Genomic DNA, 25,248 nt, shown 5'->3' on the forward strand with positions numbered 1-25,248 from the left:
CTGTGAACAGCTGCTGAATGAATGTATACGTGAGGAGGAGATATAAGGGGCATGTTTGGCCCGGGGACACAGCCATGAACAAGGAAGGACATAGTTGTCAGCTCCTAGAAATTTCACATGTGCTGACCTCTCTCTGGATTCAGATCCTCCTCACAGGCTGTTCCCTCTGCCCATAAAACTTCCCCTCCCTCTTCTCTTGCCTAGCTCCTGTAGGTCATCCAAGTCTCAGTTCACATGTCCCCTCCTCCAGGAAGCCTTACCTGACCTCCCTTGCTAAGCTGGAGCAAGGGACCTTTCCTGGGCTCCCCCGTCAAGGCCCTGACCTTTTTCCCTGTGACTCTCTCACCCCAACCCTGGGCCATGCTGGGTCTGTGTCCCTGTTGGACTGTGAACTTTGTGAAAGCAAGCCCGGGCTATCTCAGTCACACTGTGTCCCCGGCACCATCCAGCGTAGGGCTGGACTCACTAACTGCTGACATTGGATAAAGACTGCTCCCTTTCTCCCTTCTGGTACACTTTCCCTGCATTTGTCCCCTCTCCCTGGAAGCCCCTTCCTACACTTTTACCTGACTCCCCGCTTCTCCACCATCCAGTTTGACTTCAGAGGTCACGCCTTCCAGGAATCCTTTCCTGAGCCTGCCCCCCACCCCCACCCCATGATACTGATACATGGTAAATGTAAGTCTGTCGGTATCTCCAATGCCCAGCAAAGAGGCTGCTGGCAAGGGCTTGTGAAGGTTTGTTGAATGAATAAACGAACAGGTGAATGGTTGAATGAATCAGTGAGAGAGAGAGAGAGAGAATGCACTGGGGTGAGGGACTCCTCAGGACCATCAGCAGCTCCATTCCTTCCTCCCTTCCCAGGAGAAGGGTTCTGGCAGGGTTCTGGCCACACCCCAACCCTTGGTGGCTGCCAGGCCTGGATGGCATTTCCCAGAGCTCAGCACATTCCTGCCTTCCCTGGCGGCTGAGAGTGGGCAGGGGGCATTTTGGAGAGAAGGGGGGAGGCCCCTAGAATTCTGGGATCCTGCCAACTTGTGCCGGGTCCCCATGCCCTCAGGGAAGTAGGCCCCAAGCTCTCGGTGTGGCAGGGAGGGGTACAGGTCCACAGAGGGGCCAGGGGGCTGGCGTGAGGGGCAAGGTTGACAACTGAGGGGAAGGCCTGGTGGCCGTGCCTGGCCAGACAATGGGACGGAAGCTGCTGACATGCATTTTGGGGGTAATCCCCAGTTTCATCCCAGCCCTGGCCCCAGGCCTGGGCTCAGAGAGCCCGGAGCATCGGAGCCAGCGGCCGGGTGGGTGCAAGGGGCATGTGGGGGTACTTGTGCTCTCTGTGCCGCCCCCCGGGGTCTGGTGAGTCAGGGCAGGCTGGGGCCGGGGGCTGAGGGATCAGGGTGAGGCCTGGGGGCCTTGGTTTGGGAGTTGGGCAGGTCGGGGTTCAAATCCTGGGGCTACCAATTACTTGCTATGGGTGACTTTGGGTTTCACTTACCCTCTCTGAGCCTCCTTGTCCGTTTTATGAAGGGGACAGAAGAGAGTTGCAGGGTCTCTGCGCCTAATGTGTTCCCCGTGTACCCTGGATTCTGGGAACAGAGCTCTGGGTGCCCAGCACATTCTTTAGCACATGATGGGTGTCCCCCCAGCACAGAAACTCCATTAAACAGAGAAGGGGGGTTCCCCTGTGCTCAGGCCAAAAGCCCCTCCCCCAACAAGTCTAGGCGGCCCCCTAATTTGTGTGACTAATAATGCAAAATTCTTATAAGGAGCACTCACTCTGTGCCAGGCACTTTTTCAAGTTTTTAGCCTCTTTTAACGCATCTCATCTTCACAACAACCCCATGAGGTGGGCGCTTTTTATCACCCCTGTTTTAGAGACAAGGAAAAGGGGGCCCAGAAAGATGCCGTGGCACAGCCAGGAGGTGACTAGACTGGGATCTGAACCCAAACTGACCGGGAGAAGGAGTAGAAGGAGTTTATTTTAGGGGCCCCTGGAACCAGTGGGGCCATGCCCGGGTCTGGAACCAGGAAATAATGCCTGTCGGGTGATCAGCCTCCGAGTGGCGGGAGCAACGTCCAAGTCCCTGGAACAAGGCTCCTGGTGAAGGTCTCAGCTCAGTCCAGGGCGCACAGCCTGTCTGAGCCGTCTTATGGCTCCCCACCCCCTTGCCTGTGGATGTAGCTGGTGGGGGGGGGGGCAGGGATGTTTGTTTCCCCACCACCCACTCCCTGGTGATGTCATGCCTCAGCAGCCAATGGCTGGGGTCTCTCCCTCCTCCCCCTCCCCATTCCTTTTCCCCCCCAGCCTGGGGCTGAGGCTGAGCAGACGGACTGGGAGCTCTCGAGGTGTCTGGAGGCTTAGGGGTAAGAGATCAGCCTGTCTAACCCGATCCTTGGCCAGGTTGAGAAGCCAAAGGAATGAGACCCAGGGTCCTGGGAGGTGCTGGCAGGTGCTGGCAGATACTGGGAGGGTACCTGGGCTCAGGAGGCAGTGTGGTGTAGGAGTTAAAGGCACAGACTTTGGAGCCAGACCCTGGGTTTGACTCTCAATGTTCCCCTCTTTCTGGCTATGCAGTCTTGGGCAAGATGCTGCACCCTTTGTACCTCTGCTTTTCCATCTGTGAAATGGGCTGATGGAGAGTAAATGAACTGCTGCTTACAAAGAGCTGGGCAGGATGCCTGGGATGGAGCAGGCTTTTTGGTGCTTGGAATAGGGCGCTGGGGAGGCAGCACTGATCCCGTTGGTAGGAGGCAGGTGCCTGAGCTGGGTTTTGTCCCTCACCCAGAGTTCCCCTTGGCTAAGAGAGAAAGTGGGGCCACTGGTTAGCAAAACCTGGATACGAGACACTTGAGATGCACAGCCCACCCTCCAACTGCTGTCAAAGACTAGTGTATATTGCCTGAGCACTTACTCTATACCAGGAATGTTCTAAGCGCCTGCTGTTATTTTGTGAATCCTCAAAGCCACTCTTAGTGGCTCCATCTCACAGATGAGGAAACTGAGGCCCTGGGAGGTGAAATACTTTGCCCAAGTATTCAAACCTGAGAAATGTTAGAGCGGGGACTAACTGAGGGAGCTGGGAGGCCCCTGCCAGCACGCCTCCCCCTCTGCCTCACAGATGGTCTAGGGGCCAGGATGAGTCCGGTCAACTCCTCACTCCCACTGCTGAGGGCACCAGATCACTGGCAGCTAGGGAAGCTGAGGCTCTGGGTAGGCAGAGCTCCTAAATGGGGTTGGCACCAGCCATGGGGAGAAGAGGGTACAGAGGGGCAAATCTAGGGGTTTCCTCAGCAGGCCCAGCTCAGCTGAAGGGCCCAGGGCCCAAATGACAGGCACTCACCCCAGCCACTCTGAAGGGCATTGGCGGCATCGTAAATGGGAATCTAAGTGGCACCTTCCTCCGGGAGGTATTGTGAGGATTTAATGAGCCAAGGTAGGGAAGGATCTTTGCACATAGTAAGTGCTCAAGAAATAGGGACTCCGAGAATTCTAGAAGCTCAGGAATGTACCAGGGGAGTGCCAAAGGAACCACTCAAGAATGGCTCTTGGCACCTGGGAGGCCCTGCCTGGACTTGATTCACCGGGGGAACCCCAATAGATCTTCCCCTAACACAGTCAGGGACCCCCAGGAACCTCCCCCTCCCCTCCCCTGCCTAATGGGATGGGTAGGGCTGGGAACAGAGAGTGCCCGGGGTGGACGGGGTTTCCTTCCGAAGCCACCCCCACCCCATGCCAGGACCTGGGTATGTGGCTCAGGAAGGGCACAGTTAAGCTAAATATAACCTGGGTTGGGCGGCTGTCCCAGGCAGGGATGAGGAAGGAGGGCACTCTCTCTTGCTCCTGCCCCAGCTAAGCTTCCTGTGCCAGCCTCTGGGTGTGACCCTCGCTGCCCTGGCCTGAAACCAGGAGCTTGCGGTCCAGGAGAGCCTCCCCTCCATCTCTACCACCTCCTACACGTACCAGGCTCTCCCACCTCCAGCTCAGGATGCTGTGTTGTGTCAGGGACTCAGTCTTGCAGACCCAAGTTGTCTGTTACCGTCACATCCTGTCACTGTGATATCTTAACCCTAACTTTCTCGTAAGTAAAAATGGGGGTACTGAGGCCACATCTGTAAAGTGCCTGCCCAGCCCAGAGTTGGCACCAGAGAGGTCCTTCTAAAAATGCCCGTTTCGAGGCACCCTCAATCCCCATGCCCTCCCCAGTTGTTTTGCTGCTTGGGCTCCTCCAGTGCTCAGAGCCACCAATACGAGTTCAGTTACAGAGTTGGGGGTCAAGGGCAGGGTCTTGGCTGTGTGACCCCAGACAGGTCACTTCCCCACGCTGAGCCTCAGTTTCCAACTCTAAAACAGCCACTGCATTCAGGGTGATTTTGAGACTTATGGGTGCCAGCCCTGGGTCCAGTTCAGAGGAAATGCCACAGATGTGGGAGCTGAGGGCTCAGAGGGGAGCCTGGGGAAGGCCATGGAGACCAGGACTCCTAGGAGCACCAGAGAGGAGCCCTCTGCTACTGAGGGGTGCCTGCCAGTGGAGTGGGTACAGCTGGAGCATTGAGGGGTCTCTGTGTCCTCTATCTTGGCCAGTGGTGGGCTATGAAGAGCCATTGTGCGGCTGGGGGTGGGTGGGCAGGGGGCGGAATGTGACTGGGCCCAGCAGATGGGCCATTGTTTGAGGGAATGTGCCGCGTGAGGCCTGACCTTTCCCTGTAGAGTGGGGGTTGGCGGGTTGGCATGCCAGGTGGGGGCTGGGAGGACAAGGCCAGCGTTGGCATGAGGAGGGGTAGAGAGACAGTATCCACTCCCCAGAAAGGTCTGTTGGGGAATCTGCATGGGAACCCCAGTTCTGCCGCCTTCTCACTGTGCTGTGTGACCTTATGCAAGGTTCTTGGCCTCTCTGAGAGGCTAGGGTTTTCTGCAGTGAGGAGCACAGGGCTGATGAAGAGTAACCACTCCGACACCCATTGGTTATTATCATCCGTGTAAGAGTCTGGAACTCTCAGATAAGTTCAAGTCCTGGCTTAGCCATTTGTGACCATCCGTGCATGGCTTCCCTTCTCTCAGCCTCAGGTGTCTTTTCCGTTAATGGGCTCAACGATTGTCTTGACCTCACAAGAGTGTTCTGAGGTTTATGTGCAATGACCCCTGTGGGACATCTGACACGAGATCGGGACCACGGGAAGTTCTTAGTAACAATGATAGTAAGTGCTTCTGAAGCCCCTCCGTGTACCTGGAATTTTATATTTGCTAACGTATTTGACAAAGCAGGTGCTCTCCTTCTCCCCCATTTTCTAGACGAGGAAGCTGAGGCACAGAGAGATGAAGTGATTTGCCCACAGGGAGTACGTGGGAGTGGTTAGGATGGGTTTATACTGAATGTGGCTCCCTCGCTCAGCCCCGGTGTTTGGTGGAGTGGCTCTGCTGTCGGACAGTCCTAGGAGTCAGCTCTGGCTTTACTGTTTGCTGTAAAAAGGTCTTCTAAGCCTCAGTCTCCCTGCCTGCGCTATGGGGATAGAATATTGACAGCACGCAGGAAGGGGCAGACACGTAGGAAGCAATTGGTGGGGTCAGCCGATGGTAATGCTCACCTTCTTCTTCTTAGAGCCCCGGACCCAGGAGGCCCAAGGAGCTGGAGGTGATCCTGAGGTGAGCATTGGCCGGTGCCACATGCCCCTCCCTGTCCCTCCCTGGCCTGCTTGGAGCCTCATGCCCTGGTCTCTTCCCGGCAGGCAGCAAGACCCCAGAGGAAGGGCGCGAGCCCCGCAGACGACTGCGCAGTACCCCAGGCTGGGCTCCTGTTAGGAGGGGGTGCCTGTGCTCAGGCAGCGGTGAGAGGGCAGGGGTGGGGGGCCCTGCTCTCCTTCTGATACCAATCTTGACCTCTCCCTCCATGCCCAGCCTCCTTCTCTCATCCCTTCCCGGCCTCAAGCCTCCACCCCTGCCCCCCACAGGCTCAGAGGCAGCTGCTCCATGCAGAACTGAAGCTGGTCCTGCAGCAGAAGGGAGAGAGGAAGCAGAAGCCTGGGGCCCAGGTGACTCCCAGCAGCGCCATGGAGGCCAGGAGCCGGAGTGCTGAGGTGAGTTCCAAGGGGGACTTATGGGGCCTGGTGGTGGGGCTGCACAGGCTAAGGCAGCTGGAAGACGGACACTTCCTGATTTCTCTGTGCCTCAGTCTCCCCATCTGTGAAATAGAAATAGCAACAGTGCCTATTTTATAGGTCGCTGTGAGGGGAAAAAATTAGCATATGTAAAGCACTTAGCACAGTGCCTGGGACAGACTAAGAGTCAGAGGAGCTCATTCATCTGGGGATCATGGAGTTATAGTAATAACGGGCTAAAGACAAGTAGGCAGGATGGTAGAGGGGTTGTTAAATGCATGAGCTTTGAGCCCATGGGCTTAAGTCCCAACCTTCCCCGTTTAGCTCTAAACAGGAGACCTGACCATTCAAGCCCTGCTTCCCCATTGGTGAAATGGGACAATGGTCCCCACCTCTAAGGGTGTTGAGGACTCTCTTGAGCCATGTGCACAGGGCCTGGCATCCAGGAAGCCTACCTGAATGTTAGCTGTGGTCACTGTTAAGGAGATAGAGGACTGGTACCAACTGCTTCCAGGGGATGCTAGGCACAGAGCGGGTCCGCTTTTACAGGAGCCAAGCTGAAGCTGAGGGGTGGCCGGCAGGGAGTTAAGGGCAGGGCCACTGCCTCCAGGCCAGCCTATGGGCTCTGAGGTCACAGACCTGGGGTTCAGGCCCAGCCGCTTAACTTGCCGTCCGGCATTAGGCGAATCACTTTGCTTCTCTTTACTTGGTGTCCTCCTTTGAGTCTGTCCAAGCTGTGGGAGGCTGAAATGAGATGGTGGGCATAGAATGCTTAGCCCAGGCCCTCAGGGTGGTGGTGATGGGCATGCCATTCCCTGCTGCCGTTACAACACGTTCCTCCCAGCTCTCTAGTCCCGGGACCACTGCTAGGCCCAGACTTGCTTTCCCCTCTCCAAGCCCTATGCTCAACCCGACTATACCAGCCTTGATGCCCTTGCCCATTAGAGTATCTCTCAGATCCCTGTTGCTTCAGGGCTCAGCTCACAGAGACTCCTTCCGGTACACCCATGTTACCTAACTCTACAGTAGGGAAATGGGCCCAGAGAGGGCAAAGTTCTTGCCTAGAGACACACAGCAGATTGAGTTCTAAGATGGTTGTGGAACTGAGGTGAGAGTCACTGCCTTTTCTAAGCCGGGAAGTGAATCCCGGAGTGCGTCACTGGGCCGGGGCCAGGGCAGCACCATTTACAGTGAATACCAGGAATGCCACGTCTGCTAGTCCACCGCTCATTACCCACGCACCCCCCCTCCCCCATCACTTGATTCCCTCTCCCAAAGGCGTTATGCAGGTCTTGGGGTCACAGAGTCCACAAAAGGGAACACTCTCACATACATTCAAGCCTCCAAGAGCCCAGTCCCACCCTCACTCCTCCGTCCTGCACCACTTAAGACGTCCAGCCCTTTCCCCAGAATCCCCTTCTCACACCACCCCTTGTTCTGCTCTTATTAAAGCCCCTTCCCATACCTCAATCCCACCCTTAGACTATGGGTCGCCGCCTTACTTCCAAGTATGACTCTCTAGCCACACCCCTCTCAGATTTTTGGCCCCTCCTCTGTGGCTGTCCGCGCGTGCAGCCTGACTAGGCGCCAAACCCCTAGCCCCGCCCCGAACTGGCCCCGCCCCCCGAGGGCACAGCCCCGCCCTATCAGGCTCGCCTCTTACTCACATCTCAGGTTCCCTCGGGCCTACCTACACCGCCCCTCCTCCATAACCCCGCCCCTTTAGACGGCGGCCACAGGGCTCCTCCCGGCCAAAAAGTGGACGGAACCGTTGAGCCTTGCAGCGGTTCCGAGAGATCAGGCGGCCCCCGCGCTTCCTTAAAGGGAAGATGCCGGAGTGGGTGGGACCGCATGGCCGGCCTGAGCCGCGCCTAGGGGCTTGTAACTCGAGGACGCGTTTAAGAGCCGTTTTTAAGCGCGATGCCGGGCTCTGGGTGAGGTCCGGTCATAGCGCCCCATGCGCTATGGTCATAGCCGCCCCATAGCGCCTCGCCGTCCTCCGCAGGAGCTGAGGCGGGCGGAGTTGGTGGAGATCATCGTGGAGACGGAGGCGCAGACCGGGGTCAGCGGCATCAACGTAGCAGGTGGCGGCAAGGAGGGAATCTTTGTCCGCGAGCTTCGGGAGGATTCCCCCGCGGCCAGGAGCCTCAGCCTGCAGGAAGGTGGGCGGGGCGGATGCATGGGGCGGGACATCCTTGAGGGGGCGGGGTTAGGAGTGGGCCCTTGGTCCGGGGCGTGGCTGGCGGCCAGGAGGCGGGGAGAAGGGCTTGGGGTGGGGCTTTGTGTGTAGGCCTTGCAGTGGCTCGGAGCGGGCTCTGGAGGTTCGTTGTGTCGGTTTGACTCCCAGATCTGAAGTTTAGTAGCTTGTGAATTTTTGTGCCTTGGTTTTTTTCATCTCGAAAGTGGGAATGATTTTAGTACTCACCTCATAGGGCTATGTATGACTCGGATTAAATGAGTCAGTATTTGAAAACAGCGCTAAGTGGCACATAGCACCATGTAAGCACTAGTTATTATTTTTGTTGTTGGGAATGGAGAAAAGAGGTGGAGTTAACAACTTGGAGGGGTGTGGAGGGGAGCTTAGTAAGTAAGGGATGTTTTAGGTGACATGGATGAGGCTGATGTGGTATATTCATGCAACAACTATTTACTAAGTGCTTGCTATTTCCAGATATTATTCTAGGGGCTTGGGCTACTGCAGTGAACAAAACTCTCTGCACTTAAGGAGCTTACCTTCTAGTAGGGAGAGACATATTTGAGCAAAGTTTGTAAAATACATAGTAAGTTAGAAGGCAATATGTGCTATGGGTGCCAGGAGGACAGTTATATATTTTTTTCTTTTCTCTTTTAGAGAGAGAGAGAGCACGTGAGAGAGCCAGCAGGGGAGAGGAGCAGAGGGAGGGGGAGAGAGAAAGAGAGCGAGAGAGAGAGAGAGAGAGAGAGAAAGAATCTTAAGCAGGCTCTGCACTCAGCATGGACCCTGACGCGGGGCTTGATCCCAAGACCCTGGGATCATGACCTGAACCCAAATTAAGAGTTGGATGCTCAACTGACCCAGGTGCCACCCAGGTGCTGCAGGACAGTTGTCTTTTTATTTATTTGTTTTTTAATTTTTTTTAATGTTTATTTATTTTTGAGACAGAGACAGAGCATGAACGGGGGAGAGTCAGAGAGAGGGAGACACAGAATCGGAAGCAGGCTCCAGGCTCTGAGCCATCGGCCCAGAGCCCGACGTGGGGCTCGAACTCACGGACCATGAGATGGTGACCTGAGCTGAAGTCGGACGCTTAACCGACTGAGCCACCCAGGCGCCCCGACAGTTGTCTTTTTAAATAGGGTGAGCCAGGAAGGGAGAAAAGGCCTGGTGGAGGACGGGGAGTGAGCTCTGTGGCCATCTGGAGGAGCATTCCATGCAGACAGAACGGCCAGTGCAGACATCCCAAGGTTGGGTTGTGCCTAACTTGATGGAGGAAAAGCAAGGAAGCCAGTGTGGATGGAATAGAGTTAGAGAAGAGGAGAGTAAGAAAGGAGGCCAGAGAAGTAAGGAAAGGGCAGTTTTTAGAGGGCTATATAGACCATGGTGGCGATTTTGGCTTTTAATCTGGGAGGGTTGTGAGTGGAGGAGGAACATGATTGGCTGTGTTGAATAGCATGCTGTGGTAGCAGTAGGCTGAAGGCAGCAGGGTGGGGAGCAGGGAGCCCAACAAAGAAGCTACTCCGGGGCACCTGCTGGCTCAGTTGGTACAACATGCGACTCTTGATCTCAGGGTCATGAGTTTGAGCTCCACATTGGGTGCAGAGGTTTACTAAAATAAAATAAAATAAAATAAAATAAAATAAAATAAAGAGGCTACTCTGATTATCCAGGTAAAAGATGGTGATGCTGAGGACCAAAACAGTGATAATGGAGTTGAAGAGAAAGGTTTGGATTATGGTTGTATTTTGAAGGAAAGGAGCCTTCAGGGCTGGATATGGGGTATGATGAAAAGAGAGGGGTCAAAGATGTGTCCAGGGATTCTTGACCTGAGGATGGAGTTGGCAGTTCCACAGATGGGGAACACTGGGGCTGGAGCTTGCTTGGGGTAAGACCACATTTGCAGTTTGGATCTGTAAAGTGAGGGGTATCTATTGGATACCAAGGTGAAGATGTGGAGGGGTAAATGGGTATATGAGTCCTGGATGGAGGGGAGAGTGCTGGGCTGGAGACATACACTTGAGAATTGTCAGCCCATTTCTGTTCTTTAAACTCCTGAATCTGGATGAGCTTCCTAAAGAGGTACGTGTAGCATGTAGATAGAGATGAGAAGAGGTCCCAAGCCTGAGCTCTGGGACAGTGTGTCTTTTTTTTTTAATTACAAAATTTTTTTTCAACGTTTATTTATTTTTGGGACAGAGAGAGACAGAGCATGAACGGGGGAGGGGCAGAGAGAGAGGGAGACACAGAATCGGAAACAGGCTCCAGGCTCTGAGCCATCAGCCCAGAGCCCGACGTGGGGCTCGAACTCACGGACCGTGAGATCGTGACCTGGCTGAAGTCGGACGCTTAACCGACTGCGCCACCCAGGCGCCCCGGGACACTGTGTCTTTAAGAGATTTGGGAGATGGGAAGGTGCCATCTCAGGAGTCTGAGAAGGAACCTCCAGGGAGGTTCTAGAGGGTGTATGGCACAGGGGGGCCTGTCTCGTAGAGGGTATGTAGCACCCTGGAGGCCAAGCCAAACAAGTGGATGAAAGGGAGAGAGTCAAGTTAGGTCGAAGGTTGTGAGGTCCACTCAGATGAAGTCTGGGACTTGCCCATTGGACTTAGCTACACAGAGATATGGGACCTTGAGAGGAGCAGCTCAAGGTTCTGGAAGGGGGTGTCAGAAGTGTGACTGGAGATGTGGAAACAGTGCAGCTGGATAACTCAATGCATTTGCCATTAAGGCGAACAGATATGTGGAGCAGGAGCTCCAGGAGTGAGGTCAAGACAACTTTTCTTACGGGAAAAGTAATGGTATGCTGATGAGAATAACATACAAGAGAGGGACAAAATGATGATGTGGGGAGAGAGGGGAGAATTGCTCAAGGATGTCCCTGAAAATGTGGTGGAAAGATTGACCTGGGGGAGAAGTGAAGACAGGTGGAGTAAATTACCACAGGGGCAGGTGGGGGAGGGGGGGTGCGTAAGGGGGTGGGAGTTTCTAGAAGTTCTTTTCTGATCCTGTTCTCTCAGTAAAGGGAACAAAGTCGAGTGTCTAAAAGGTGAGAATGGGAGAGGGAAGTGGAAAGCAACGGGCGTGGTTTGAATGGGTGTGGATTTGCTGGGGGGCGGAGCTTAGGCCATGGGGCGGGGCTTCACGCTTGAGTGTCTGCACCTTAAACTGGGAGGAACTTTGCTTCTCAATTCTGGGCTGGGGGTGGGCAGGATAGGCGGGGCCAAGGTTTGGGGCTGGGCCTCGCTAGCTCCAGGGAAGTGGGTGGGACCAGGCCTGGATGGAGCCAAGCGGATGCCCAGCCCACGCCCTGCCCATCTCCCGCCTCACCTGCAGGGGACCAGCTGCTCAGCGCCAGAGTGTTCTTCGAGAACTTCAAGTACGAGGACGCACTACGCCTGCTGCAATGTGCCGAACCTTACAAGGTCTCCTTCTGCCTGAAGCGCACTGTGCCCACCGGGGACCTGGCGCTGCGGCCTGGGACCGTGGCTGGCTACGAGATCAAGGGCCCACGGGCCAAGGTGGCCAAGCTGGTACGCGTGCTTAGCCCGGTCCCGGCTCTGGACTGCCCCAGCGATCCAGTCTCTGCGCCGTGAGCCCCACTCTTCCACACCCTGGGCCAGCCTTGCCCTCTGTCTTGTCACTAACCCAACTCTAATCCCACCTTCTGCCTCCTGTTCCCCACTCCTAAACTCCTCCCTGGGGAGGGAGACCCGCCCATCTCAGACCTTCACCCACTTTGGAGAGGAGGCAGCTCTAGGCATGCCGGGGGTCCTGAACCTAAGGGACTCCAAGCCAGGGAGGCCAGGTTCAAACCTGAGTGCTGCTCACTTACTGCTGAGTGACCCTGGACAAGTTTCTTTCCCTTTCTGGGCCTCAGTTTCCCCATTTCTAGAATGAAGGTATTGGGGAGAATCCTGGATGAGGACCTAGAAGTCTTGGGTCCCAGTTCCCACACTCCTGTTGACTCATTGTCAGATGCTAAATGAAAGTCTGCCTTAGGGGGCCAGTAATGGTGAAATGACAGGAAGGAAGTGGGGATGGTGATTTGGGGACGAGATGCTTCGTCCGACACATCCCCAGCCTGGTGTAATGCCAGATGGGGATCCCCCCGTCTACCCCGAGCCTCCCACTGTCCCACCGCCTCCCGCATCTCTCCTCTCTCCCCAGAACATCCAGAGTCTGTCCCCTGTGAAGAAGAAGAAGATGGTGGTACCCGGGGCCCTGGGGGCCCCTGCAGAGCTGGCCCCTGTTGACGTCGAATTCTCCTTTCCCAAGTTCTCCCGTCTACGTCGGGGCCTCAAAGCTGAGGCTGTCAAGGGTCCTGTCCCAGCTGCCCCCGCCCGCCGGCGCCTCCAGCTGCCTCGGCTGCGCGTCCGGGAAGTGGCGGAAGAGGCCCAGGCAGCCCGGCTGGCCGCCGCCGCTCCTCCCCCAAGGAAAGCCAAAGTGGAGGCTGAGATGGCAGCAGGAGCCCGTTTCACAGCCCCCCAGGTGGAGCTGGTTGGGCCCCGGCTGCCTGGCACCGAGGTGGGTGTCCCCCAGGTCTCAGCCCCCAAGGGGCTGGGAGAGGTGGCCCTCCACCTGCCAAGCCTTGGACTAGGCGCCCCAGCCCCACCTCCTGTGGAGCCCGCAGCCCTAGGGATCCAGGTCCCCCAGGTGGAGCTGCCCGCCTTGCCCTCGCTCCCCGCTCTGCCCACGCTGCCCTGCCTGGAGACCCGGGAAGGGGCTGTGGTGGTGACGGTGCCCACCCTGGACGTGGCAGCGCCCACCGTAGGGGTGGACCTGGCCTTGCCGGGCGCGGAGGTGGAGGTCCGAGGAGAGGCACCTGAGGTGGCCCTGAAGATGCCCCGCCTCAGTTTCCCCCGCTTTGGGGCTCGAGCGAAGGAAGTTGCTGAGGCCAAGGTGGCCAAGGCCAGCCCCGAGGCCAGGGTGAAGGGGCCCAGACTTCGAATGCCCACCTTTGGGCTTTCTCTCCTGGAGCCCCGGCCCGCTGCCGCTGAAGCTGCTGTCGAGAGCAAGCTGAAGCTGCCCACCATCAAGATGCCCTCCTTTGGCATTGGGGTCTCGGCCCCTGAGGTCAAGATGCCCAAGGGGCCGGAGGTGAAGCTCCCCAAGGCTCCTGACGTCAAGCTCCCGAAGGTGCCCGAGGCAGCCCTTCCAGCCGTGCAGCTCCCCGAGGTGGAGCTCCCCAAAGTGTCAGAGATAAAGCTCCCGAAGGTGCCAGAGATGGCCGTGCCCGAGGTGCGGCTTCCAGAGGTGCAGCTGCCGAAAGTCCCCGAGATGAAGCTCCCCGAGATGAAGCTCCCGAAGGTGTCCGAGATGGCCGTGCCGGAGGTGCGACTCCCGGAGGTGCAGCTCCCGAAAGTCCCAGAGATGAAGCTCCCGAAGGTGCCTGAGATGAAACTCCCGAAGGTGCCCGAGATGGCGGTGCCCGAGGTGCAGCTCCCAGAAGTACAGCTCCCGAAAGTCCCGGAGATGAAGCTCCCAGAAGTGAAGCTCCCGAAGATGCCCGAGATGGCCGTGCCCGAGGTGCGACTCCCGGAGGTGCAGCTGCCCAAGGTCTCAGAGATGAAACTCCCGAAGGTGCCCGAGATGGCCGTGCCCGAGGTGCGACTCCCAGAGGTGCAGCTGCCCAAGGTCTCAGAGATGAAAGTCCCTGACGTGAAACTCCCCGAGATAAAACTCCCCAAGGTGCCGGAGATGGCCGTGCCTGATGTCCACCTGCCAGAGGTGCAGCTGCCAAAGGTGTCCGAGATGCGGCTGCCGGAAGTGCAGGTGCCGAAGGTCCCAGATGTGCATCTTCCAAAGGCACCCGAGGTGAAGCTGCCCAAGGCTCCGGAGGTACGGCTGAAAGCTGAGCAGGCAGAGGCGGTGGAATTTGGCTTCAAAATGCCCAAGATGACCATGCCCAAGCTGGGGAGGGCAGAGTCCCCACCACGAGGCAAGCCAGACGAGGCCAGGGCTGAGGCCCCAGGGAAGCTGGTAACGCTCCCCTGTTTGCAGCCAGAGGCGGGCGCCGAGGCTCGGGTGGGTGTCCCCTCTCTCTCACTGCCCTCGGTGGAGCTAGACCTGCCGAGGGCCCTCAGCCTGGAGGGGCAGGTCCCAGCAGCTGAAGCGGGCAAGGTGGAACGGGCAGAGAGCCCCGGGGCAGTGGCAGGGGTCGGGGAAGTGGCCTTCCGGATGCCCTCCGTTGAAATCGTCACTCCACAGCTGCCCACGGTGGAAGTGGAGGAAGGGCGGCTAGAGGCGATGGAGATGAAAGCCAAGCCCTCCTCCAAGTTCTCTTTGCCCAAGTTTGGACTCTCGGGGCCCAAAGTGGCCAAGGCGGAGGCTGAGGGGGCTGGGCGAGCCACCAAGCTAAAGGTGTCCAAGTTTGCCATCTCACTCCCCAAGGCCCGAGCGGGGACTGAGGCCGAGGCCAAAGGGGCAGGGGAGGCAGGCCTCCTGCCCGCCCTCGATCTATCCATCCCGCAGCTCAGCCTGGATGCCCATCTGCCCACGGGCAAGGTGGAGGTGGCCGGGGCTGATGTCAAGCTCAAGGGGCCCAGGTTTGCCCTACCCAAGTTTGGGGTCAAAGGCCGGGACACTGAGGTGGGAGAAGCAGTGTCAGGGGGGGCTGAGTTGGAGGGCAAGGGCTGGGGTTGGGACAGGAAGGTGAAGGTGTCCAAGCTGAAGATGCCCTCCTTTGGGCTGGCTCGAGGGAAGGAAGCTGAGATCCAGGGCGGGCGTGGCAGCCCCAGAGAAAAGCCAGAGTCCCTGGCTGGCCAGCTTAAGATCCCCGAAGTGGAGCTGGTCACCCTGGGGGCCCAGGAGGACGGGGGCGCCGAGGGGGCAGTGGCCGTCAGTGGAGTTCGGCTACCAGGCCTGCAAGTATCCACGACCAGGCAGGCAGGTGCCGAGGGCCAGGAAGGGGGGCTGAGGATGCCCCTGGGTATCTCCCTGCCCCAGGTGGAGCTGCCCGGCCTCGGGGAGGCCGGCCTGGGTGCCACCCCCGGGCAGCAGGTCAAGGGTGCAGCCCCTTCAGCAGAGGGCACAGCAGGCTACAGGGTCCAGGTACCTCAGGTGACCTTGTCTCTGCCTGGAGCCCAGTTGGCGGGTGGTGAGCTGTTGGTAGGTGAGGGCGTCTTCAAGATGCCTGCTGTGACGGTGCCCCAGCTTGAGCTGGACGTGGGGCTGAGCCGGGAGGCGCAGGTTGGGGAGGCAGCCACCGGCGAGGGTGGCTTGAGGCTGAAGATGCCCACACTGGGGGCCAGGGCCGAAGCTGGGGAAGAGGGGCCTGGAGACCAGCCCCCAGGGGCCGAGCGCACCTTCCGCCTCTCGCTGCCCGAGGTGGAGCTCTCGCCACCTGCTGTGGGCAGCCACGCCGAGTACCAGGTGGCAGAGGGCGAGGGGGATGCCGGACACAAGCTCAAGGTGCGGCTGCCCCGGTTCGGCCTGGTTCGGGCCAAGGAGGGCGTGGAAGAGGGTGAAAAGACCAAGAGCCCAAAACTCAGGCTGCCCCGCGTGGGCTTCAGCCAGAGCGAGGCAGTCACTGGGGAAGGCTCCCCCAGCCCGGAGGAGGAGGAGGAGGAGGAGGGCGGCGGGGAAGGGGCCCCCGGGCGCCGAGGCAGAGTCCGAGTCCGCCTGCCCCGCGTGGGCCTGGCCACCCCTTCCAAGGCCTCTCGGGGACAGGAGGGCGACGCAGCCCCCAAGTCCCCTGGCGGGGAGAAGTCACCTAAGTTCCGCTTCCCCCGGGTGTCCCTAAGCCCCAAGACCCGGAGTGGGAGCGGGGACCGGGAGGAGGGTGGATTCCGGGTCCGGCTGCCCAGCGTAGGGTTTTCGGAGACAGGGGCTCCAGGCCCTGCCAGGATGGAGGGGGCGCAGGCTGTCATCTGAAGCCCCAGGGGCTGAGGGAGAGTTCCCTCCCATCTTCCCATCCCTGCCTCGTCCTCGTTTTGTGTGTGACATAACTAGCACTAACCCTCAGAGGGCCGGGAGGTGGGTGACTGACGGGGAGAGGGCCGGGGAGGCCTCCCGCCCGGCTCACTGGCTGGACTGCCTGTATCTTGCCAAGCCATGTGAATAAAATAATCCAGAGGTAGGCTTGTGTTCCGTTTCCTCTGTGCGTGTAGGGGGGTGGGTTGGGGAGGGACGGGGGACCGGGGAGGGTGGAGAGGGTGCAGGAAAAGAGGTCCCCAAGGAGGAAGAAAGGGGACTTGAGCCTGCCCTGCGGAGAGTCTGTGTTCGGGAGAGACACAGGCCACCCCTGGTCTGAAGAGAGTCAGGGAAGCCTTGCGGTGGGCGGGTTGGGAAGGGGCCTGCCCTAGCCATTCCGAATTCCCTAGGGCCTCTGAGCAAGACCCCTCTGCTGGGGACTCTGCCAGTTCTGGGGGAAACACTCCCACCAGACCTCCCTGGGGTCGCCCTAAGAGAGCACAACGATTGCTATCCATCTGCCCCCTGCTGGCCACCTTCACATCCACCAGAGTGCCTCCACATCCTGGCGATCCTTTCCTGTCGGGCTGGTTTGACTGCCCCGGCCACCGGGGGCCCCACCCAGGGAGGCCCCTCCCTGTCCCCTCTCCCGGCTCATGGGTTCAGAGCCTCCACCCCAGATACCCGGCTGCTTCTTGGGACTAGGTCCCAGGGTCCTCAGCTCCCATCAGGGCTGGGCCTCGGCTCCCGGGGACCCTTCCCCACTCAGGATCTAAGCTCCCTACCGAGGCCTCCAGACTCTCCCTCATCTCCTGTGCCCTCCAGTTGTCACAGACCCTTGATGTATCCTAGCCCCTTCCCCTTTAAAGCTGGCCTCCCTCAGTTCCCTGCCTGGTCGTGCTTTCTCTTCATTCCCACCAAACATGGCCAGACACGGCAAGAATTTACACTCACGGTGTGCACCCTTTGCCTAGCGCCCCGGCATTTGGGGTTTCCCTCCCACCACGGCTGTCCTGTCAGGGTTCTTAGTGACCTCTCTGTGGCCACGCTGAGGGCTTCCTCTGTCTCCCTTTTCCGGACTTCTCAGGGTCCCTTCCTCCTCCCTGAACACCCTCTTCTGTCTCTTCCCCACTCCCTCTCTCTCTCCTCATGCCCTTTGGGCCCTCAGGACTCCTCCCAGGCCCTCATTCACCCCCATACCCTCCCCAGGTCATGTCACCCCTCCCTGTGGTCCACATGGGAATGCAGTGCACCACCCGTGGACGTCTCCCGGGCACTGGGAGCTTGGCTCTAGAACCAGACTGCTGGGGGGTGGGGGGGGAGGTGGGGGTGGGCGGTAAGCCTGTATCTGGCACCCAGCTGGGTGACCGTAGGCATTTGTTCAACTTCTTTGTGTCTTGATTTTCTCTTTCATAAAATGGAGCTATTAAAACGTATGTCATTAGGATCAGCTAAGGCTTGTAAAGCACTCAAGACATGTCTATATGTTTCGGTGTCCAAGCTTCTAATCTGACACCAGCATCTTCTCCCCTAAAGTGCTCCTTATCTGAGGGACCGTGTCCCTGTCTGAGGGACCATCCCTGAGCCCTGGGCCTTGTTCTGGATGGTTCCCTCTTTCCCCCCCCTCCCCCAACCCGTCAGTCCCACAGCTTGGCCTCCTGTCTCATACACCAGCCTCCTCCCCGACACCCCACCCTCTCTTACCTGGGCCCCGCTCCAGGCTCAGGGTCTCCAGTTTCGTCCCCTCCACTCTTATTCACACAGTAGCTTTCTGATACTTCAATCTGATGCTGTCCTGCCTTGCTCACAGCCCTTCTGTGGCTCCCCAGTACCCTGTACCCAGTACCCCAGGACCCTAAATGACTCCAAACTCCTTAGCCTGTCAGTGAAGACCTTTTACCACCTGGCCCTGCTTCAGTCATACCTCTCCTACTGCAGCCACCGGCAGGGGTGGGTGTTTGCTGAACACACACACACACACACACACACACACACACACACACATCCCCCCAGCCCTTCACCTCTGTTGAGGAATGTCCCTGCCCTCCGGCCGAGAGGTCCAGGATCAGACTTCCTTCTTAGTCAACGCTTCACCTGTCCAGCCCCTCCAGGTTCCGCCACTGGGTGGGGGAGGGGGCTCTACCTGCCACCCCACCCCCCATTCCAGCCTGGGGCTCAGGTCTCCGACAACAGAACCAGAGCCACTCAGCAACGCTGGAACCCATTCGGGGGCGCCTGGGGCCCCTCGTCCCAAGCCAGGAGGGCTTCGGGGGAGGGGTGTGGCCCCTGGCAGACTGGCAGTGAGGCCCAGGGGGCTGGGGGGTGCCAGGGAGGTAGGGGCGAACCTCGCAGCGGGAGATACAAGTGCGGTTCTCTTTCCCCCACTGGGGGGGCCTCGGAGCCGGTGGTGGGGCCGAAGGCTTCAAAGGCAAAGCCTGTGGGGTGAGGGCGACAGCAGGGCAGTGCCCGGTGGCAGGGGCACCATGGCCACCATCCAGTCCGAGACCGACTGCTATGACATCATTGAGGTGCTAGGCAAGGGCACCTTCGGGGAGGTGGCCAAGGGCTGGCGGCGAAGCACGGGGGAGATGGTGGCCATCAAGATCCTCAAGAACGATGCCTACCGCAACCGCATCATCAAGAATGAGCTTAAGCTTCTGCGCTGCATGAGAGGCCTGGACCCAGAGGAGGCCCACGTCATCCGCTTCCTCGAGTTCTTCCATGATGCCCTCAAATTCTACCTGGTCTTCGAGCTGCTGGAGCAAAACCTCTTCGAATTCCAGAAGGAGAACAACTTCGCACCCCTCCCTGCCCGCCACATCCGCACGGTCACCCTGCAGGTGCTCAGAGCCCTGGCTCGGCTCAAGGAGCTGGCGATTATCCATGCCGATCTCAAGCCCGAGAACATCATGCTGGTGGACCAGACCCGCTGCCCCTTTAGGGTCAAGGTGAGTGGGGCGGCCCTGGGGTGACGGTGTCCCTCGTTCCGGTCTTCTCCTGGCTTCCCCCAGCCCTAGACGCCCTCCTGTCACCATGGGCTCCCTTGTCACACCTACCCCACCCCCACGCCGCTGAAGTCTCCTCTGCCCTACCCTGCCCTTGATGCCTGTCCCCACCTCCTAGTCCTAAACTCCTCATCTCCCTGTCCCGATTCTGACATCCTCTGTCTCTCAGACCTGAGGCCTCTCGTCCTTGTCCAGTTCCTAGTTCACCTCCTCGAGGCCCAGTCCTGTCTCTGCGGGGCTGACATTCTGGTGGGGGAAATGGAGTCGCCAAGACAAATGAGTCAAATATAGTATATGAGTGAGAAGGAGAAAAGATAAAGTAGGGAGGAGGATGTGGGGTGTTGACTGGTGGTGCTGAGTGAAACTGTCGACAAGGAGGTCAGGGAGGCCTCACTGGGAAGGTGACATTTGAGAAAAGTCCCAAAGGAAGGAGGTAACCATGTAGACATCTGGGGAAAAGCATCTGGGTAGAAGGAAAAACTAGTGCAAAGGCCCTGAGGTAGGAGTGATCTGAGTCTATCTATGTGTTTGAGAAGCACCCCAGAGCCCAGGGTGGCTGAAGCAGGGTGAGAAGAGGAAGGAAAGGGGATCAGGGAGGTGACGGGGACCGGTCACACAGGGCCTTGCAGGCCACAAGCCCCTGGTCCCCTCCATCTCATTCCCGGCCCCTCTGCCTGCCTGTGTCCGCTCCCATCCCAGCCCCAATCCCTTTGCCCTAGCACCCCTGTCTGTGCCCCCAATCCCAGCCCTGGCGCCTCGGTCCACTTCTGGGTTTGCTACTACTGTCTGGGGATGGGTCTGAACTAGAAGCTCCGTGAAGGCAGCCACGTCAGATCTGTTGGCATCTGCCAGCACAGCCCTGTGGCGGAGACAATGCTAAATGAATGTCAGAGTCACGGGGAGATATAGAGACATGAAAAGGCAGATCATTTTGCCCTAAGAGATGGAAGGACAGAGACCCAAGGAAAGAGAGGCTCCCACGAACACAGCAGGAAACAGGACAGATCCACAACACCTGGCCAGTGTTGGCACCCCTCCCGTGTCTGTGGAATGGATGGATGGATGGATCCCATGAACACTGAGTGCCCAGGGTCCCTCAAGCTCTGAGATTCAGGCCTCAGCAGTCTGTATTTAGAGTCCGGATTAAGAGTCATTTCATCATACCACCTCCTGCACCTAGAAAGTGAGGGGTAGCTGAATGAAAAGCAGGGAAACTCGGAGAGGGAAACTGAGGCAGGGAGATAGAGTCTTGGACATTCAGAGTGAAAATGGCCCATGGCCCTGAGAGAGACAGACTTTCAGCCACATTCACAGTGCTGGTTCAGCAGGTGCTCGTCGAGCCCCTGTCATGTTCCGAGGGCCTGCGAGGGATGTGAACAGTGTCCGATGATAAAGACAGAAGAGGGTCGGGGCTTCAGGGAGGTGTCTTCCTAGCAGTGACACAGAGATGGAGACAGAGAGAGACGCTGAGAGATGAGAGGCACTATGAACAGGCAAACAATGAAAAGGCAAAAAAAAAAAAAAGAACAAGAGAGTTACAAACAAGAGGCAGAAAGAATGGCAGGGACATAAAGCTGATTCATTCATTCATTCATTCATTCACTCTTGACGGAGCCCCTAGCTGTGTGCTGGGTACTGTTCTAAGTTTCTGGGGAGGCAGCAGTGAAACAGACAAAATCCCTGCCCTGATGGGACTGACATCCTAGCTGGGTAGAGAGACAATGAACTCAACTGAAAGGTAAAATGTATGGTGTGTGAGGTGGTGTTCAGAGCTCTGGAGAAAAGCAGAGTGCTGGGAAGGGGAATAGGAACGGTGGGGGAGGCTGTTTTTCATAGGATGGGCAGGGGAGGTCTCACTGAGAAGGTAACATTTGAGACCTGAGAGGAGGGAACCGTGTGGACATCTGGGGGAAGAGCATTCCCGGCAGAGGGATCAGCCAGTGCAAAGTCTCCGAGCTGGGAATGCACCTGGCTTATTTAAGGGACAGTGAGAGGCTCATGCGAGGGGGAAAGGGGGAGGAGCTGAGGGCAGAGAGGTGATGGGGCAGATTGCTCAAGCTTTGGGGGCCACACTGAGGCCATTGGCTTTCATCACAGGATGTGATAAAGCCACAGGGGGGTTCTGAGCAGGGGAAGGACGTGATCTGAGTCAGGTCTTCATAGGATCTCTCAGGGTGCATCTGATGCAGAGATTGGGGCACCGAAGGAGGAGCAGGGAGACCAGAGAAGAGGCCCTTACATTGGCCTCAGTGGGAGACGATGGAGGACAGGACGGGGCAGTGGGGGGCGATGAGGCTGGGATACAGAGTGGGCAGATTCTGGATCTGTTCAGAAGGTGGAACCAACAAGATTTGCTGATGGACGAGGTGTAGACCGAAGGACAAAGAGAGGGATCCTAACCCTCACAGACATAGGTTCTAGTGGGAAGAAACAGACGGAGAAACCAACATGCAAACCAGAGACATCGACTGGCAAAGACAGGGACATAAATGAGAGATAAAGACTCCCAGACACGGCGATGGCCAAATGGCAGATGCAGAAAGACACTGGCGAGAGACACCGGGGAGGCCTCGATCGGCTGTCCCTGTCCCTCGCCCTGCCCACCTGCCTCCCTCCCCCGACACAGGTGATTGACTTCGGCTCAGCCAGCATTTTCAGCGAGGTGCGCTACGTGAAAGAGCCATACATCCAGTCGCGCTTCTACCGGGCCCCCGAGATTCTGCTGGGGCTGCCCTTCTGTGAGAAGGTGGACGTGTGGTCCCTGGGCTGTGTCATGGCCGAGCTGCACCTGGGCTGGCCCCTCTACCCGGGCAACAACGAGTACGACCAGGTGCGCTACATCTGTGAGACCCAGGGCTTGCCCAAGCCCCACCTGCTGCACGCCGCCCGCAAGGCCCACCACTTCTTCAAGCGCAACCCTCACCCTGATGCCAGCAACCCCTGGCAGCTCAAGTCCTCGGCCGACTACCTGGCTGAGACCAAGGTAGGGGCGCAGGCGGGGCGAGGGCAGCGGTGGCGGGGGGCGGGGGCTGCCGCATCACATCGAGAAAAAAGAAATCTAGGTTAGACCTCGGAGAGGACCGGAAGTTCGAGGGTCAGCTGCGGGAGTGGTCACAGCATGAGAGACGTGGGTGAGACCGAAGGTGGCACTGCAGGTGGATGGTGGCTCCTCGGAGTTTCGTGGCCGGGGGCAGCACGCTAGTGTGGCAGGGAGGTTCGACCACTGGGAGCCCTGGAGGACCGGGCTCGGGGGTGGAGGACCAGAGGTTTCGAACAGCCCCTCTGCTAGCAGCTGGTAGGGGCCGGACCCATGGATCTGGGGAGGACTACAGGTGTGGCGGGGGAGTGAAACTTGGCTCAGTGAGACTCTGGGTTAGATGACAGGAGGACCACAGAACACAGGTACCTTTCCTGCAGCAGTAGGAGGGCTCTGGGTCATACCAGGGCGGTGTGGGGGGGGTGGGGGTCTGGTATTGGGGAGTAGGTGTGGCCCTCCAGCAGCAAGAGAGCTCTGAGTCAGATCACAGGCAGAACCGGAAGCCTAGCTTCAGGCATGTGGACTTCGTAGCAACATGAGCGCCCTGGACCAGCCTCCAGGGCACACTGGGAACTGGGGCTGGAGGAGGGTGGGTCATGTGTGGGCCCCACTTCGGAAGCACCCAAGGCCCAAGGCCTGGATTCAACGTCAGCCTCGTACCCCCTCCCCGCTCCCCCCCCCTCCGGGTCCCACCAGGTGCGCCCCCTGGAGCGCCGCAAGTACATGCTCAAATCGCTGGACCAGATCGAGACGGTGAATGGCGGTGGGGCGGCCGCCCGGCTGACGTTCCCGGACCGCGAGGCGCTGGCGGAGCGTGCTGACCTCAAGAGCATGGTGGAGCTGATCAAGCGCATGCTGACGTGGGAGTCGCACGAACGCATCAGCCCCAGCGCAGCCCTGCGCCACCCCTTCGTGTCCATGCAGCAGCTGCGCAGTGCCCACGAGACCACCCGCTACTACCAGCTCTCGCTGCGCGGCCGCCGCCTCTCCCTGCAGGCGGAGGGCAAGATGCCCACGCCGGTGGTGGCCGCTGCGGAAGACGGGCCTCCCTACTACCGTCTGGCCGAGGAGGAGGAGGCCGTGGGCCTGGGCAGCGTGGTGGGCAGCGGGCCCTTCTTCTGCGAGGAGAAGGCACCGGGCATGCAAAGGGCCATCGACCAGCTGGATGACTTGAGTCTGCAGGAGGTGGGGCGTGGGCTGTGGGGGGAGACCCGAGCCGATGTGGTTCCCGACATGCTGGCCCCACTGAAGGCAGCCGCCGCTGGCCGCCGGGCGCCCGACGCGGGCCCTGAGCCCATCCTGGCCTTCTACGGCAGCCGCCTGGCAGGCCGCCACAAGGCCCGCAAGCCTCCCGCAGGCTCCAAATCGGACTCTAACTTCAGTAACCTCATCCGGCTGAGCCAGGCTTCGCCTGACGACGATGGGCCGTGCCAAGGCAGCGGCTGGGCCAAAGGAGAGCGCCGCGGGGCCTCTGCCGAGCCGCCTGCCATCCTGCAGCGGGATGGGGATGGACCAGACATCGAGGATATGACCATGGATGCTGACGTGAGTGAGCCAGGTGGGCCGGCGGGGTGCAGGTGGCTCTGGGATCAGGGCCTCCCCGAGCTCCAAGATGGGGGTGTCCGTGAACCAGGCCTTGCCCACCACCCCGCCCCCGTCCCCCCTCCCCCGCTGCCCCCCGCACGTCTGCATTGCCTGCGGCTGGCTCAGGGCTCAATACATACTAGTCCACTCTCAGGGTGTGATAAGGTTCAGCAAACACGAACCCATGTTCAGGATACGATTAGGATTTGATACAGCCTGTGTTCAGGATGTAACATTCAGCACACCCTAGCCCACCCTTACAATGCGATGAGGCTCAGCACACGCTACTAACTTCAGGTTAAGAGGCTCAGCACACAATAACTCATACTCAGGACGTAAAGTTCGGCACACATTAACCTACTCTCATGATGTGACAAGGCTCAGCACATACTAATGCACTTTCAGGCTGTGTGAAAACTAAGAACGTAGTACTAATCCATCTACAGGAAGTGATAAAGGCCCAACACTCGGAACAAGGCCTTATTAGGTGCTCACCTCCCCTCGGAAAGAAGTTCCTTCAGAATCCCTTAAGGTCTCCACATATGCTATTTCAGGCCCCAAAGTTACAACGTGGGTCCAACAAAATCGCCCTCAGGAAGTGAGAAGGGTTTCATTCAGGAGTGGAGAGAGTCCGTGAGGGGCAGGCTGGTGGTTCCCAGGGTTGGGGGGCTTCTTGGCTGATGGTCTTTTCTTCTCCCCCACAGAGGCCGGGCCCTGAGCTCTTCGACCCCAGCAGCTGCCCTGGGGAATGGCTGAGTGAGCCAGACTGGACCCTGGAGGGTGTCAGGGGGCCCCTGGCTCAGGGGCTCCCACCCCACCACGTTCACCCGCATGGTGCACCCCGGACCACCAGCTTCCTGCAGCATGTCGGTGGGCACCATTGATGGTGACCCCACCCCTGCCCATCACCGGGGGCTGCGCTAGCTGGGCTGGGATCCCCTCCTTAGAGCCATTTCCTGAACCCACAGATTATTCTTACAGAAAGATAGTTATCCAGAAATTCCCCATTACCCTCGCCCATGGTGCATGCATGCCAGCACACACACGTTGAACACAGGAGGGCCTTGGGGTCTGGCCCGTGGCCCCCTGGGCCAAAGGGACACAGGAAGGGGGCTGTACCCCGCTGGCCCCGCGCATGCCCTTGGCCCCGCCGCCTCTGCCTATTTCAATAAAGAACTGTTCAGCAGCCCTGCGTGAAGCCTGGCCTGGTGCCAGGGTGGGGTTCAGGCCGGTGGCCAGGGCCCTGCTCTCCGATCTGCGCCCAGTCGGCTACCGGCTCAGGCTGGAGGCTGGGCTGCCATCGCACTGGGAAGGGACAGGCTGCGCTCGCTCGCTGACCCACCCCCTAAATATGCTACGTGCTTGGCACGGGAGAATCCACCCTCAGATCATTCTCGGTGTTCAGCAGTTGCCAACCCAAGCTC

General features: G+C 58.7%; 2 protein-coding genes and 1 long non-coding RNA gene across 6 annotated transcripts; 2 read left to right on the forward strand and 1 right to left on the reverse strand.

The window, feature by feature from the left end:
- Nucleotides 1-682: 682 nt before the first annotated feature.
- Nucleotides 683-16,364, forward strand: PRX (periaxin). Of its 4 annotated transcripts, none has more exons than XM_040445841.1 (7): nucleotides 683-1,353; nucleotides 5,595-5,638; nucleotides 5,722-5,820; nucleotides 5,944-6,069; nucleotides 8,096-8,252; nucleotides 11,621-11,817; nucleotides 12,455-16,364. In XM_040445841.1, exons 1-7 carry the CDS (start codon nucleotides 1,311-1,313, stop codon nucleotides 16,157-16,159), a joined length of 4,371 nt encoding a protein of 1,456 aa, XP_040301775.1. In that variant the 5' UTR covers nucleotides 683-1,310; the 3' UTR covers nucleotides 16,160-16,364. The 4 variants fall into 4 exon arrangements, with proteins under 4 accessions (XP_040301775.1, XP_040301772.1, XP_040301773.1 ...); XM_040445838.1 differs by lacking the exon at nucleotides 683-1,353 and adding an exon at nucleotides 2,299-2,361; XM_040445839.1 differs by lacking the exon at nucleotides 683-1,353 and adding an exon at nucleotides 4,896-5,193.
- On the reverse strand, nucleotides 1,948-6,672 carry LOC121011447 (uncharacterized). The gene is made up of 3 exons (XR_005781624.1): nucleotides 6,546-6,672; nucleotides 2,658-2,795; nucleotides 1,948-2,081 (listed from the first exon to the last, which is right to left on the reverse strand). It is a non-coding gene; the product is annotated as an uncharacterized LOC121011447 (long non-coding RNA).
- A 2,139-nt stretch (nucleotides 16,365-18,503) lies between the features above and the next one.
- HIPK4 (homeodomain interacting protein kinase 4) lies at nucleotides 18,504-24,785 on the forward strand. Its single transcript, XM_040445843.1, has 4 exons — nucleotides 18,504-19,146; nucleotides 21,830-22,186; nucleotides 22,937-23,785; nucleotides 24,529-24,785. Exons 1-4 carry the CDS (start codon nucleotides 18,682-18,684, stop codon nucleotides 24,706-24,708), a joined length of 1,851 nt encoding a protein of 616 aa, XP_040301777.1. The 5' UTR covers nucleotides 18,504-18,681; the 3' UTR covers nucleotides 24,709-24,785.
- Nucleotides 24,786-25,248: the final 463 nt, after the last annotated feature.

The sequence above is a fragment of the Herpailurus yagouaroundi genome, unplaced genomic scaffold (assembly GCF_014898765.1).
Source record: "Herpailurus yagouaroundi ecotype Mexico unplaced genomic scaffold, PumYag 194, whole genome shotgun sequence".
In the NCBI taxonomy this organism is placed as follows: Eukaryota; Metazoa; Chordata; class Mammalia; order Carnivora; family Felidae; genus Herpailurus; species Herpailurus yagouaroundi.